General features: G+C 46.2%; 1 protein-coding gene across 3 annotated transcripts in view; it reads left to right on the forward strand.

Moving 5' to 3' along the window:
• Positions 1–5,389: 5,389 nt before the first annotated feature.
• The window catches only part of LOC119388070 (RNA-binding protein 33), a 61,513-nt gene continuing 51,504 nt past the window's right edge, over positions 5,390–15,398 (forward strand). For all 3 annotated transcript variants that reach the window (XM_037655685.2, XM_049413815.1, XM_037655686.2), the window contains exons 1-6: positions 5,390–5,618; positions 5,940–5,982; positions 6,630–6,711; positions 11,100–11,220; positions 12,677–12,758; positions 13,875–14,187. In XM_037655685.2, coding sequence (XP_037511613.1) covers positions 5,608–5,618; positions 5,940–5,982; positions 6,630–6,711; positions 11,100–11,220; positions 12,677–12,758; positions 13,875–14,187 — 652 coding nt within the window. In that variant the 5' untranslated portion in view covers positions 5,390–5,607. The remainder of the gene's footprint in view (positions 5,619–5,939; positions 5,983–6,629; positions 6,712–11,099; positions 11,221–12,676; positions 12,759–13,874; positions 14,188–15,398) is intronic.

Consider the following 15,398-nt stretch of genomic DNA (forward strand, 5'->3'; position numbering starts at 1 on the left):
TGTGCTTTCGTCAGGCAGTTATGACTGTTATTGCGCACCCGCATTGTTCCAGGAGGGAAGTTTGGTGTTTTCAATAAATCATTTGTTAGTCTGCATTTGTCCTGTCTGCTTCTACTCTGATGTCTCGTCCTAAGCGCAGTTTAAGTTTACATATGTCTATAGACTTGTGCTACTCACGCATATACAGGGTGTTTCAAGAAATGTGTCCAACCTTCTCAAAAAATCAGGAAAATGCGATATTTGCTCGGGGCTTTCAGAATTGCTTTTTCTGTAGCGGCAGGAATCTTAAGGTAGTTAAGGACATCATTTAGGACAGTAATTAAGAAAGTTACATTAATTAACTTTTTAATTAGTGGAGTTAGGTGATTGTGTCAAATGGGAGAATTGAAGTTCTTCATGGAAGGAACCCATCCGAGCTTTGAGATTTCGAAAAAGCGTCCTCTAGTAATTGCTGTGGCGTAATGGAATTCAACGAAATGCAACAGCTTTCAACAGCGAAAGCCATTGAATTCGGTTGAATTTCATTACTTCGTAATTATTACTAGAGGCCGCTTTTTCGAAATCTCAATGTTGGGATGGGTTTCTGGCACGAAGAACTTCAATTCTCCGATTTGACACAGTCACCTAACTCCACTAATTAAAAAGTTAATTAAGTTAACTTTCTTAATTACTGTCTCAAGTCATGTCTCTAACCGTCTTAAGATTCCTAGCGCTACAGAAAAAGTCTTACACTAATTTTGGACATCTCAGAAGAATGTGGCGGTTGCGTTCTTCCATGTTTCTGTTTAGGTTTCACCATTGAATTTGGTTGAATTTCATTACTTCGTAATTATTACTAGATGCCACTTTTTCGAAATCTCAAAGTTTGGTTGGGTTTCTGCCATGAAGAACTTCAATTCTCCGATTTGACACAACCACCTAACTCCACTAATTAAAAAGTTAATTAATTTAACTTTTTTAATTACAGTCCCAAATAATTTCTTTAAACATCTTAAAATCCCTGCCACTACAGAAAAACCAATTCTGAAGGCAGCAATCAAATATCGCATTTTCCTGATTTTTTTAGAAGGTTGGACACATTTCTTGAAACACCCTGTATAATACCAGCAACACAGGATTAGTTCTGATCACAGTCAGACTCAGTCCAAATTAAATATCTTGATTGTGGTTGATTATTGCTGCTACATAGTCTAATGCAGTGTTTCTCAGCCATGAATTTTTGGGAACCCTTGTAGACCAGTGGAATAGATGAGGGACCCGTTGCAGTGAGAGAAAGAAAGGTGGGGGGGAGGTCACAACACAGCATGCAGTGTAAAGTATGTGGCTTTTATTTAAACTGGTCCCTGCGTACCCCCCTGGATTCCGCAGAACCCCATTTTCAGTTCAGTTAAGCCCAAAGTCACTCCAAAGTACTTATTAAATTTGTCTAATATGCTGCAAATAGTGTGTAACAAGACCTCCCCTTTTTTTCTTCTTTTTTTAAATGAAATTTTTAATTTCTCATGGGTCATTAGGAGCTAACAATTATTGTTTGCTTATCTTCTAAAACCACCACTAAATTAGAGAGTGCAGACATAACTAGGTTGCGATCAAAGAGCTCAATCACCATGCACTGATCATGATTATTATGATCCAGTTTGTGCTTGATAGCAATTGAATGGGACCATTTAGCAGTATTCTATCACAATTGGTCCCTATTGTGATTGAAAATGACTATGTGACATCTGTCCGAGTCATATTATATTGCTGTTCGTATGTTCCCATTCCAAGAAATGAATTTGGAAGTGTACCTGAAGCTGCCTAGTTGGTGAATTGATTAGTATGGTGAACAGAATTCTTCAAGCACGAAGCATTTAATAAATGGAACGGTTGTGGCATGCGCGACACCACAGGAACTATGTAGAAACCACATGTGGCCATCCATGGACATATGTGAACTCTACTGTGAATTCCCTTATAGGCGTGCCTTGTTAAAAAAAACTTAATAGAGAAATAGCACTATACTATAGACTGGCATATGATACTTCTGGAATTGCAAATAAGTCGGAACTGCCATGGGTAGTTGCTCAGCTTACAAAAATAGGCCTAAAATGAAAGAAAAATGCTGATCAATCTTCCCACTTCCACCTTCAGTGACATCGAGCACTTCAGCAATGGCTGGTAACGGTGACAGCAGTGCAGGAGATGCTTCTACAAATTCATTGGTTTTCCATCACTGTGTGCTCCAAGAACTAATTCCTTTGCAGATGCAAAGCTGGGCTTTTGCCATGTCAGTAGCAATTGGGCCAGGAACTCCCTACCCGGGAGTCAGTGTGCAGTGTAGCCAGAACGTAGAGTTTCATATTATTGTAAGAAATTCATGTGTAGAGCATGTCTGGAAACTGCTTGTCAGGCTTCTACTGTTTTTGTTGAAATACAAGAACGTAATCATAACTGCCCTTCTGCTGTCAGTTGCAGCGACCTTCTTTTTTGCATAATGTGCCTGTGCAATCTCTGTATGGGTTTTGTGCTGCATAACATGACATGGTTGGATCAGCAGAAATTGGTGAACACGTTAAGAAAGAATTTTCCGCATTAAATGTCTAAAGCATTAAAGGGACACTAAAACGAAAACCGATTTTTCTCGTATTGGTAAATTACTCTGTCACCATACCAAAATTACCACGCTTACCGCGAGAATACGCGTCGTAAGCGAGAAAACGAGCAAAAAGAAAATGCGTGTAGCGACGCCACCTTGAAGTGGTGGCGTCGTGATTGGTGATTGGCGTCGTGATCATTGTGATTGGTGGCGACGCCACCAGTCACCATGACGTCATAGATTTCGATGGCATCTACTAGGGCCTACGTCGTTCCAAATCGGTAAAAATGAATTACATTGTTCTCTGAGGGGGTCAGAGACTTAACATATCAAGTTTCAGCTAATTTCGTTGGGCCGTGTCGCTAAAATATGAAAAATGCACTTTGAAATCAGTGACGTCATGCGCGGAGATTTCGGCGCGAGATTTAAAAAATTTTAACTTCTTTTTTGTACAACTGTCTTGGAAATGTAATCTGAGCAGGTGGTGTCCCAGCGACCTTGCGGGACATGTAAGGAGGTTAAAAAAATTGCTGAAGTGGCAATTATTGCTCAAGAGTGAAGCCGTGCCCACCAAAAGATGGCGGCTGCGGCCGCCATCTTAGCAGAAGCACGATTAAGCACGATTAACCATCGGCGTTTGGCGAAGGCAGTAGAGTGTACTGGAAGGAACAGGAGCGTTTTTCTCGCACGCCGGACGAGTTTAATGTGGCAACTTTAACTCGTCCGGTGACGGGCTAGCAGACGCACGCGCGTGTAAAGCCGTGTTCAGACCTGGTTCAGATTACGTGCGCAACGTACGGATCGTCGGTAAGGATCGTGACCGTAAACGTAATCAACGTAATGAGCTTGTTCAAACGTTGTTGTATTTGGCGTAAAGTACGTAATGTTTGGGGCGTAAATGTTGGCGGGCCCGCGACTTTTACGACAACTACTGAGGCGACCGTTACGTACGACCAATGGGCAAAGCAGTTTCGGTTTTCAATTTCCGTTCACGGGGCTTCCGCCCTCCCCGGTCCGCGTCTTCATGCGATGCGCGTCTTGCAAGTCATGCAGTAGCGTCAGTAGCGTGTCTGTGCAGTTGGTTTGCCGGTGTTTATTGCGTTGCGTGCCCGTGGCCTGTAACCATGACCCGTAGCACAGCTAGCCCAGCCATGGCCAAACACGCGAACCTTGCTAGGCTGCAACAATTGTAGCGAGGACGCAACGCATTTTTATAACTGTGATTGGCTCGTCGTAAAAAACGTATACTTTACCGAAAAGCTCAATGTGAACGTACTAAGTCGTTAGCAACGCAAATGGACGATGCGGCTGTTACGCGATACGACATTTGTGGCAGATGCGACTGTACTCTGAACCCGGCTTAAAGGCCAACTCCGGCGATTTTTCGAGGTCAATGGATCTCAATGAAATTCGCTGGGTACGTTCCTTTGCACGTTTCCGTCATTTATACCAAATTACAGGCTTGAGACATGCGCAGTTTGTTTGCAAATGAATTTTAAATATTGTCTGCAAACGCCCTCCTGGCTTCCCACAATTATCGGCAACATTGCGTCTGTGACGTCAGTATTGGGAAGGCGGCGGCAGTGACGCAGCCGAGGGCACCGCTAACTTCGGCGCTTCGGCCGCTACAGCGAGCGACTGCTGTGCACAAGGTGACAGACAGCGTTGGTTTGACCGGCGCTTCGCTGGTCGTCCCGGCTGTCACAGTTTTCATACTCCACGCCGGCGTGACCGGCATGCCTTGCACGACTTCCGGTTTGTTCGTAACAACGTCTACGTCATACGTAGACAGTACACTCGGTTGGGTTTCGGTTTCGGTGTTGCGCTTTTTTGCTTATTTAAAATTATTCTCCAATTTGCCAAGTATTTCTGCTATCGGGCCCGTAACAGGAGCGTCTCAGGAACATAAAAGCACCGTTACTTTGACATGACCAAAAAATCGCCGGAGTTGGCTTAAGGGTCTTTCCTTTCTGTCTAGCCTCGCACGTCACCGGAGGGCTCATGTGCCCCTCACATCAGAGTTGAAGAACTCTGGGCTCGCATTGTTGTGCAAATAAATAAAATTATTGTTACTGCTCCAAGTGTGTCTTTGTGTTACTAGTTTTCATTATTAACCCTCAAAGTCATGATGGGTTACTTTCGTCGGCAACAACGATATTTTATTTTATAATTAACGTTATTTACACTAACACATCAAAGCCGTTTGACCCATTGGTTTGACCTAAGTAGGCACTACCAGAAAAGAGCATGTTTTCGAGATCTTTGGTGGGCAAAAGCTGGCGTCACTTTTGCTGGCAAGTTGTTACGAGAGCTTCCACTCCAGATTTTTTTTTTTTAAACCCCCTTGGGGCCATGGTGCGGGCTGCAGTGCTCTAAAAGTAGTGCGGGCAATGCCTTGGCTGGTACACTCTACCTTGGCGGCCTTGGTATAGTGAGCCTTGGTGCGGGTCACGGTGGTGCGGGTACACCGTGGTGCGGGTACACCGTGGTGCGGGTACAGCAGGGGCGTAGCCAGAAATTTTTTTCGGGGGGGGGGGGGGGTTCAACCATACTTTATGTATGTTCGTGCGTGCGTTTGTATGTGTGTGTGCCTATATACGCAAGCAAAATCGAAAAATTTCGGGGGGGGTTTGAACCCCCCAACCCCCCCCCCCCCCCCCCCTTGGCTACACCCCTGGGGTACAGATATTCTAGTTCACTGTAGTGCGGGCGATCGTGCGGCGATTACGTCATGGCCGCCATGTTTTAGACATTGGTAGGTTGCGCCATCTGTGTCATTTGTTATTGAAGTGAGTTAACAGCCACCATAACAAGCCTGTAAGAGCGACTGGGCCGTTTAACTATGGTGTATTTGTTACACTCGAGTGATCAACTTTACTTTTAGCAAAAACTTCTTTTATCATTACTTTCACCGACCCATACAATGGATCGCTGGCAGATTACCACCTTGCGACAATTTCAAGCAGTCATTTAAAGCAACCACTCAAATATCCTTTAATCGTCGGTCTGAAGCCTAACTTTTCACGGACATGGCAGCAAGGTGCGTGCCGCGCTTTTAGTCAAATCGAGAAGATCTATTAACGTCGCATATTTGTATTGCACTTGCCTGCGGTTATATTGAAGAGTTAAGGTCACATCTAATTCTGTTGGTGTAAGTGGCTGTATGCATACGCAAGTAAACTTGTAAGCTGCTAGACAGGCTAGCCGAGTACCCGAAAGCAAGCTTTTCTTGCCCTGATTTCGTTACATAAGTTTTCTCTAAACGCTTTATTCTCAATAATGTGTTGTGTGATGTGCCATAGACGCAGGAAAGGTCCTGTTACTCACCTACGGCAACTGATAATAATACCTGTTCTTACAGAATTGCCGAAGATGACATTTTGGACGATGACATTCAGGGAAAGGTGAGGATCGTATGGCCCTTAGCAGCGTTCACAACCTACGACTTTGATTTACAGCGATTCAGCTTTTGCACGACGTGCCGAGTTGTTGGCAAACAACCTGTAGCATCTGGTCCGCGAGCGCGTGGCGGCGAAAGCTGCTTGCGTTGTCTCTCAGTTACAAACAAAACCGGGAGGTGCAGGCCACTCATTATGTAGATGCATGATATGTATGTCTGCAGATGCATATCGATGAGCACGGGAAATTAAATCGCAGTATGTTTTCTGCTTTAGGAGTTGCGACTTTGCCATTCCGCGTCGGCATCGCGAGAATCCTTGTGTTATTTAGCTATCATTGTGTCATCGTTTGTTACCGACCAGTAGTTATTTGGCATTCCATAGAATTTAGACGCGCAAGTAACTCAGTTTGCCAGTTAAACGATGTAAATTTCGTTTTCAAGGCAAGTTACGAGCCTCGTATGGTATTGGTATTTAGAAGCATTGGCAAACGTAACTTTGTTACAAAATGGCACATGCAATGACTTGACCGTTGTGCCTCTACTTAATCGAAACATCAAGCTTTCTAGGGTCACTTTTCCCGAGGTCAGCAGAGCAACGGCTAAGTGCAACATTACATCTTGATTGTGCTCATGTGTACCTTTCATTTTCAGGATGACTATGAGCTTGACCTCGCTGACGAAGATGCATTACTTGATTTGGATGAGGATGAAGCACACACATCTGGCAATTCACGTAAGTAATACCTCCCTTCAATTAAATCTTGTATGATTGAGACTTGTGCAAAAATATGAAGTGCAAAGTGTACGTAATGCGTGATTCTTATTCAGGTAAAAATGCTCCTTAAAGGGGCCCTGCAACACTTTTTCAGCATGGTCAGAAAATGCTGCCGATCGGTAGTCGAGGCTCCCGAGAACACGGAGTCAAACATTATTGGCCTCGAGGCCCACCACTGGAAACGCCGGCGCCACCGTCGGCGTGACGCGCTTGGCAGGATCACGTGGCCTCAGCGACCGCGTCGGCTGCTTGTGGTGCACTGCCGCGTGCTTTGAAAACGAGTTTCAAGTCCCACATGCGCTGCGGTCTGTTCAAATTCGGAAGTTTTCTCTCATTTTCTACTCAATTGAAACCATTGTAATAGAGTGGCTGCCTGCGAAGGCGACGAACATGGGGCTCTACCGCTCGGTGCCGCAGTGCCGCGCTTACGCAAAGGAGCCCAGTGTCAGCCTGCACTGGTAACCGCGGGACGAGGAACAGCGTGAAGCATGGGTTGTAAAGCTAAGAACCGGCAAGTAGCCATCCGCTACGAGTCTTGTGTGCAACAAGCAGTTCCGCGACGAAGACTTTTCTTACTGCGTCGGGCCTGCAATGTTCGGTGAGTAACAGACAGCGCGCACTGAGACGACGGCTCGCGCGCGCTTCCCGCCGGCAAATGATGCTTATCTGCCACAGGATGGTAAAAGCGCTACCTTTTACCACGTGCGATGCCATCTCAGAACCCTCCAATGCGACCTCTTGATCGTCGGCCCCGTGCTCAGCGTCCACAAAATCGGCTGCAGATGCGCAAGTCATTGTTTAGATACGTTGAATGACTAGATGACTAGAAGGCGAAAGCCATCTTGTCAGTCGATGTACTGATTCTCCCGCGCCCCCTCCAAAAGCGTTCTGCACCTAACGCGGTTTTGCACGGCCTCCATGAGCGATCACGGAGGCAATGCAAAGCGACCATGACGTGTGAATACGTCATCATGTGACGTCACATTATGTGACGTCATAATGACGCTACATATTTTGGCGATCTGTGACGTCATGATGACGTCATATGGTGACACCATCACGTGACGATTATTTTTTGCATCACTCGTGTTGACGCCGCCGACGCGGGACGCCGACGGGCAACCTTCCCATTTGATGAGGCATCCATTGCTTCATAAGCTACATAAATTTTGCATTGCCTCCGTGATCGGCCCACCGGCCAACCCCATGTATTTTCTTGGAGCCTCATTTATTTACGTGAGAAAGATGCCACCCTGTTGGCGTTAGACACGACACTGCTGCCAAAATTGCTGGGGTACTCGCCAAATAATTACTATCTTGTTTTGCGGCTGCTGGTTGCTGCAATACCTTCTATTTTATTCACCGCTATTTCAAGTTCATGTGGGTCCTAGTTCACAGACGACGTGTGCAGAACAAGTCCGGCAAACGTTACTGTATTTTCTTTCTTTTCCTAGGTGTCGCATGCTACTACATGCTCGGTCTCGTAGACCGGTTCCCCTTTCACCAGCAATCTCGAAGTGGTGAAGGTTTGGTCTATGAATTTGTTGATGACAGAGAGCGGCAGGTTCACTGGAATGCAAACGGAACGATAATTAAGGAGCATTAAAAAAGGCGTCGCATTTGCTCACGTTTTGTGTGAGCACCAAACGAAACGAATGCGCGGAATAAAGAAACAGAAGCAGCGGCATTTGCCCGCTGAGAAGACCGATCAATACGCAGTGCGAGACAACTTGTCAAATGACATTGAAACGTACCCGAATTAAGACCGAAACAGAAAAAAAGCACAGAATCATCGGGACGGCATATCACAAAGTTGCCATGCGCACCGAAGCCGCAGTTGTAAGGAAATTGTTTTTGAACTGCTCTGATAGCGCCCGCGCAACAGTAGTTGTTTGTTTACGCACAAATTCTCATATTTCGCAGCCTAAAGTTCAGAGCGCGGTGCCAAACGCGCTCGTAGCAAAAGCGAAACCATCAGTACGAACATACATGCAGACCTACATACATGCAGAGGCACCGTCAGGCGTCGCGAACCCGTGCTATCGCTGGCTTTAGGCTTCTTACTGTTATGCTGCGTTTGGTTATATAGGCAGTCTACTCTAACGAGATATTTCACATAGTTTGCACTCAGCGAATGACTACCTTTCACGCAAGAAGCCGGTTCAGGGGTCTCCAACGACGCGGTGACAGCGTGAAGCGGGTAGAGACAGCGACTGTAAACTATCTTGTGTTTTTAGTTCGTCAAAAATGATTATTTTGACAGTAAAGAACACAGTTTATTTCGAAAGTACTTACAGAAATGCCTTGGAGGGCTTCCGCGAGGTGTTTTTGTAGAGCGCCGACAGCAAAACCTATGGGGAGCGCGCCGGCGGTATCCTGCCTAGCACGCAATCGAGGCGCATCCGATAGAGGGCGACTCCGTAACTCCTCGAGGTCAATAGTGCAGCACGCAGCCTGTAATATACAATTGATGCTCAAAGTCGGCTAAAAATCGCTTCCTCTTCTCTCGACAAATGATGCTCTTTACTCGTAATCACTGCGTCATTGACTCAAGTTCAACGCCATTGGCTTATTTGAACATCGCACGCTCGGTAGTTATGGCGGCCGCCGCGGGAGGCTGCCACTTGCCCGTGCGCGTGGTCGCACTGAAAGTACACCGCGCGTTTGAAGAAAAAAAAAAATCCCGCCATCTCCCTGTAAAGGGAACCCTGAGTAGTTGCGAAGCAGCCATGAGTCGACTTAGATTTCTGTAAATGTTTTATTTTCTTCATCACTGTTCATGGTCCTTCTATTCGAGGTTCCCCTGATGTTGTTACTTGTCATATATGACTTTAAGCTCAGAGGAACAGTTCTCCTGATGTTGTTACTCGTCATATATGACTGCTCAGGGGAACGTTTTCCCTTGAGTATAACGGCCTTGTGGTCTGTAAGGTATAAAGTTAATGGCTGTTGCTGTAAAGGTTGCAGCTTGAAGTTTGAGAATGCGATGTCAACGCAGCCGTTTCGCTTCGGCTTCGCGAGCCCGCCGCTCCGGATCTGCTGGGGCACTGGCTACGTCGACGTGACGCCGGGGAGACAGGCCTCGTTCATAAGCTGCTTCGCATCTAAGGGTACCTTGCATGATTTATGGCGTAGTGGGCACCTTGCATGATTTATACTAGAGCACGCGCCGCAGTGGAGCGAGCGCTCTATCGCACGTCCATATGTCAGGCAAACATTCCTTTCTGCACACTATGCCCGAGCTCTCCACTCGTGCGAAAACTTCGTTCTCTTCTTTCTTCCATATATCTAGTGGCACTGTTTCCTCAGGCAAACATTCCTTTCTGCACACCATGCGCGAGCTCTCCTCTCATGCCAGCACTTCGTTCTCTTCTTTCTTTCATACATCTAGTGGCACGCGGGGCACTGGTCATGCTGGGGGAAGGGGGGGGGGGGGGGGGCAGGCCTCGTTCATAAGCTGCTTCGCATCTAAAAGTGCTCAAGATCATGAGGTTTGTGGGACGTACCTCCTTTCCCCGTGCCATCCCTCCCTGCTTAGCTTCCAGCGCATTCGTTGGGACGAGAGAAAAGAGAAAGCAATTACAGTGTGCGACAAATCTTTGTAACTTCGCTCGTACTGGACGGATTCTAAAAACTTTTGCGGCGGTCGATTTGTGAGGTAATAAGCTCCTTTAGTAAAGCCATTCCATGGGTAGTTGGAAAAGTGTTGCAGGGCCCCTTTAAGTGCCGGCTGATTCAAAACACCGGATCTACTTTAGCTCGTGCTCTTGTTGCAAACTATTGTCGCACGCTTTAAGTGCTATCTCTCTCTTCTGTCGTCCTGACAAGCGTACTGGAAGCCACACAGGGAGGGATGGCATGGAGGGAAAGAAGTTGCGTCAGTGTGCTTAATGACCTTGAACGTGTGTGATAAAATGCAAATGCTCTCTCCTAGTGTGGTTCCTGTCTGCGAATGTGGCTTACTATGTAATGTTAGCAGTCTATGGAGCGCGGTGCCAGCACGTGATGGCACCCCATGGCAAGAAGCGCATCTGATCCAAACGCTGCTCTTGATTTATGTTGGCTATAGCATGCTATCTGCTGCTCGACATCAAATAGCAGGTGCCGGCAGCTCCGAAAAGAAAAAAGCGCACCTGAGAAAACAGCACCTTTGAGCTCCGCATCTAAACTCTCTTAGCTGTGCACGAGTGCAAGATTTGGCTGAGCTGTTCATAGCAGTGTCTGCTATCTGCAGGATGTGTATTCTAACCAAGCCTGAGGGTCGGTTCATGACTCCTTTTACAAACACATCTGCAAACTTGCCCAAATGTCGCCAAAATGTGTCTCATGAGTGGTTTGATTTGTAGGGGATCAGGCAGCAGAAAACGTGGCCAACATAGAGTATGTGGATGAGGAAGGCAACCCTGTGGCAGTTCATGATGGTGACAGCCTTGAAGTAGTAGATGAGTACAGCTACAGTGAACGAAGGTGGGTTTTTAACCACATTTATTTTGTTAGCCAGAAGGAGTTGGACTTAATTGCAGGTTTCTAGACACTTTTACTGCTGCTTTTGGAGCTGCTAATAAAAAGTTGAAAGGCCATTAGCCTACTGAATATGCTGGTTCTCATTGGAACTTCCTAAACCCTGCTACCCTTTTTTAACATAGCCAGAAAGGTTTTTCTTCTGAGAAATTCATAGAGGTTTCCTTGTAGCTTTGTTTGAAACGAGTAGATGGCAATTTTTCCTTTCACGGTCTTCTGCTTATTGTTGAGTTTTGAGTTCTTTTTTTTAACACTTATGTGAGGCGGTTTTCGGCATACACCTGTCCTGCTTCAGACACCGCATGCCTGAGTTGGTCACTTGCTTCGTAGTCAGCCCGCTACTGCGGTACATACTTATGCATACCATAATTTCCAAAACCACTGGTATGCCTGCCAGCACGTGCTAGCTCTCTTACACACGCCTCGCGAGCTAGATGCCTTGACAGACAGACTGCTTGGTGATACACTGTGGATACTTACAGTGTATGATGGCAGTTTGTGCTACCTTGTGACATTTGCGATTATTAACACGAAAGTGTTTTATGCCGGGGTCCACCACGGCTCCACTGACATATTTCCGTCACGGATATGACATTGTAAATTCTAAAGACTAACAGATGGCAAAGCAAAAAACTAGAAGTAAAAGTTCCGTCACTGGGAGTCGAACTTACGACCCCTCGCTCCGCAGCGCGAAACGATTCGGCCACAGACGGCACGTTCTTTGCAATGCTAATGGCAAGCTATTTACATACACCATTTGCCGGTGGCGGTACTCAGAGATCGGTGGTACATCAGCGTGTTTTCGTTATCACTAGCGAGATGGCGCGAGGGGCTCGAAGAGCATGCTTTAAAGGTCGTCGCCCCACGCGGATGAGCGCACGCCTCTACAGGGCATGGTCGCTCGTGCGCGTCCTTATCTCGTGATCGCGGTGTTTGTACGTCTTGTGCTCTCACCGCAAGTTCGCGTTGAGAGCACGAAGGGCACCTCGCTCATGCAGCGGCCGCTTTTGCGAAAGGAGCCTGCTGCTCACACAGAAATAAGCTGCAACTGTGACAGTTCGTGTTTATCCTGTGTATGTTCATTTTGTGCGTCCTTTCTTCGTGAGCAGCGCGTTGCAAGTTTCGAGCTGCTTGCGGTTATTCGCGTGACATTACAATTTGTTGCTCTAGCATTCATTCCTTCACGCTTGGGGCGAAAGAATGCACAACAAATGCTCAAATACGTCTGTGAAGACACATTCCGCTTTCGTGTTATACTGATTCCTATGACAGAGGGATCAGCTATGTTTTTTTGTGTACTGTTGAATGTTGTCTCGCTTTTCTATAACACATCTCTATTCACCAGAGGAGTTCTGTGCTGCCATTAGAGTGTTCTCATAGTGACCCTTCTTTGATTCATCAGGACGAATGACGACGGAGATGTGCTGGACGTTGATATAGACCCAGACTTTGATTCTCTAATTCAAGACAATGAAGATCTCGAGGTAAATCATTTAGTTAGTACCAAAGAGAAACAATTAGTGTGAATAGAATGCATTTGTTGGAAACTTCATTTCCAGTGATTTTGTCTTATGAGGTTGATTATTGGAAGAGAGAATAAAGCCACAACTGTTCAAATTTTTCACTGGAATGCCACTGTAACTTTATGGACTTTGAAGTATTTTCCTGCGTTGCACTCGTTTTGACACAGTAAAAGTTCTTGAAACTTGCTGAGTTCAGGCATTGGCTCCTCCATAAAACAATGTGGTTTGTCTTTACTGATAAAAAAGCATACGGCATAAATATTGTCGTTGAAAATAACATTATTTTAATGTGGAGCATTCTTTGCCGAGGTGTTCGCCGATTTCTTCTGATCTGTGCACATCATGTCATGCGGTGAAGACCCTGTACCACTAGTGTGAAATTTAAATTAGATTTTTATAGGAATTTGGCAGTTACTTCCAGCTTCGTGGCATTTATACGCAGCATGTAAATTTTTCACACAGCATTTCATTCCCATGCTCCCATATAACAGTGACAACAGGTGCACAAGTAGGCCATTACAGGCATAGAAGTATGCTAATCTTGACCCTGTACAAGCTGCAGATGGTGTGTAAAAGAAGCGTACTGCAATGACCACAGTGCCAGACGCTAGAGAACTGTAGGCACCATTGTATGCTTTGTTAGCTCTTGTTTCTATCTACTGATTCTTAATAGTGAAGTGCTAAGAAACAGACAGTGTGGACAAAAGCAAACAAAAGTCAGGAATTCTGGTCCACATCTGTTTCTTTGCACTTCACCCTTAAGCATCATGGAGTACCAACTAGCCCAAACCACCACCCTTTTGTCTATTGCTAACGCTGCTGTTGAACATTTTTGTTTGCTCCCTTGGCTCTTGGGGGGGCGAGCATGAAACTGGAATTTATTGTGAACAGAGAAATGTGTTTCTCCCTGGTGTGTGTTGTGATTTCTAACTTTTTGGATGCTCTCAAACAGCTAGGCAATCCTAATCCATGTAGCCACGTTTGTCTCCTCTCATCATTGTCTTGTCTTTATAACTGTCTGCTTCAAGTTCATCATAATTGAGCAATTAAAAGCATTGCAACTTCCCAAAATTACAGAGTGTGTCGAGCCTGCAGCCTCGTTCCCATCGACTTCGTGCGCCAAACCGGCCCCAGAAGGCAGCCCAGAGTGCGGTACCACCTCCCACTGAGAAAACAGAGGAGCCTGTGCCACTTGCCACTGAACCACCCTCTTCTCCAAGTCTTTCTCACGTCGAGTCAGCAGAGAGGGAGTCTGCGAGACCTCTTGAAGATGAAGAAGAGGAGGAGGAGGAAGGAGGACGAAGAGGCCGCTTCCAAACTGAGAGGCGCGTGGGCACTGTGATTGCCACTGTGTCATCAAAACGGCGGCAGACCATACCCGATTCTCTGGGTGAGCACTGTTCTTTGTGTTCTTTTATTAATTGGGCCCAATTTTCTTGCATTCAACAATGGGCATCTCTTGCAGTGTCTCACTTAGTCCAGTGAAGGATTGTACATCGCTGGTCAACAGTGGCTGAATATGAGGCCACAGATTTGATTTCTGGCTTCAGTAGCTACATTTATGTGAGACATATGGCAAAAACCTCTGTATTACCATATACAGTCGATCCCGGATATATCGAACTCGAAGGGGACCGCGAAATAGTTCGATATATCGATAATTCGAAATACGAGATATGCGTATTTAAGGATTTAATTTTAAAGCACTGCAGGCGTCGATACAGTTTTCTGAAATCGTAAAATGCGCGAACATGACGATTCGCTCACATATCCTAAAGAGCAAGGCGAGAACTTCTTTTGCAAGTTAGCGCACTTTATTTTGCATGAAAATAGTACGTAAACTTGCCTTGCTTCTTGCGCGCCGTGAATTCATCAAATCATCGTCACTATCATCGAAGCTTTCCAATTAAGTAAATTCAGCACCTTCCGCCACAACAGCGGTGATCGACGCTGAACGCTGATGCGAGCTCTGTAGCGCGGTAAAGGGTTTAGCGGTGGCAGCGGCGGCTGGCATCTTCAAACCGCACGGGTCCATTTCCGCAGTACCGGCAACGTCAGCTATGATCTCAGTATCGATGCAATCAGAAACAGCTACGTCGTTATCTGCACTGATGAAGTCACTCGCTGTGCTCCCGTCCGATACGACGCCCGGAAACGCTAAGTTGCAAAATTCACTGACGCACCGTACGCCGTAGTCGGCGGTCATGACGCGCCCAAAGTCGTCACCTGGCGCCAAGGCCCGTAAGGAAACAGTGCACGACGGTGCTTTACTTGACGCCGTTCCAAGCACCGGTCATCATTTTTATCGCTACGAGCGGGACAATGTTTAGTTCGACTCCCGATTGACGATTTATCAAGAACGAAGCAAGAAGTACACAAGTCCACATGCCGCAAGAGACAACGCTGCACGAAAAAATTTCTCCACTGTCGACATGTTGGCGATACCGATGGCACTTGTGGCTTTGCAGAAGGCAGCCGCTACTTTGGGCCGCCTACTTTGGCGAGAAATGCGAAAAAAAGCGTAGCCTCTGAGATCTGCGTTTTAAAACCGAAAACGCTAAAAATACGTCACGGTGTTGCGGATCTCGAAGGCCATGCTTT

This window comes from Rhipicephalus sanguineus, chromosome 3 (genome assembly GCF_013339695.2).
Source record: "Rhipicephalus sanguineus isolate Rsan-2018 chromosome 3, BIME_Rsan_1.4, whole genome shotgun sequence".
Lineage (NCBI taxonomy): Eukaryota > Metazoa > Arthropoda > Arachnida > Ixodida > Ixodidae > Rhipicephalus > Rhipicephalus sanguineus.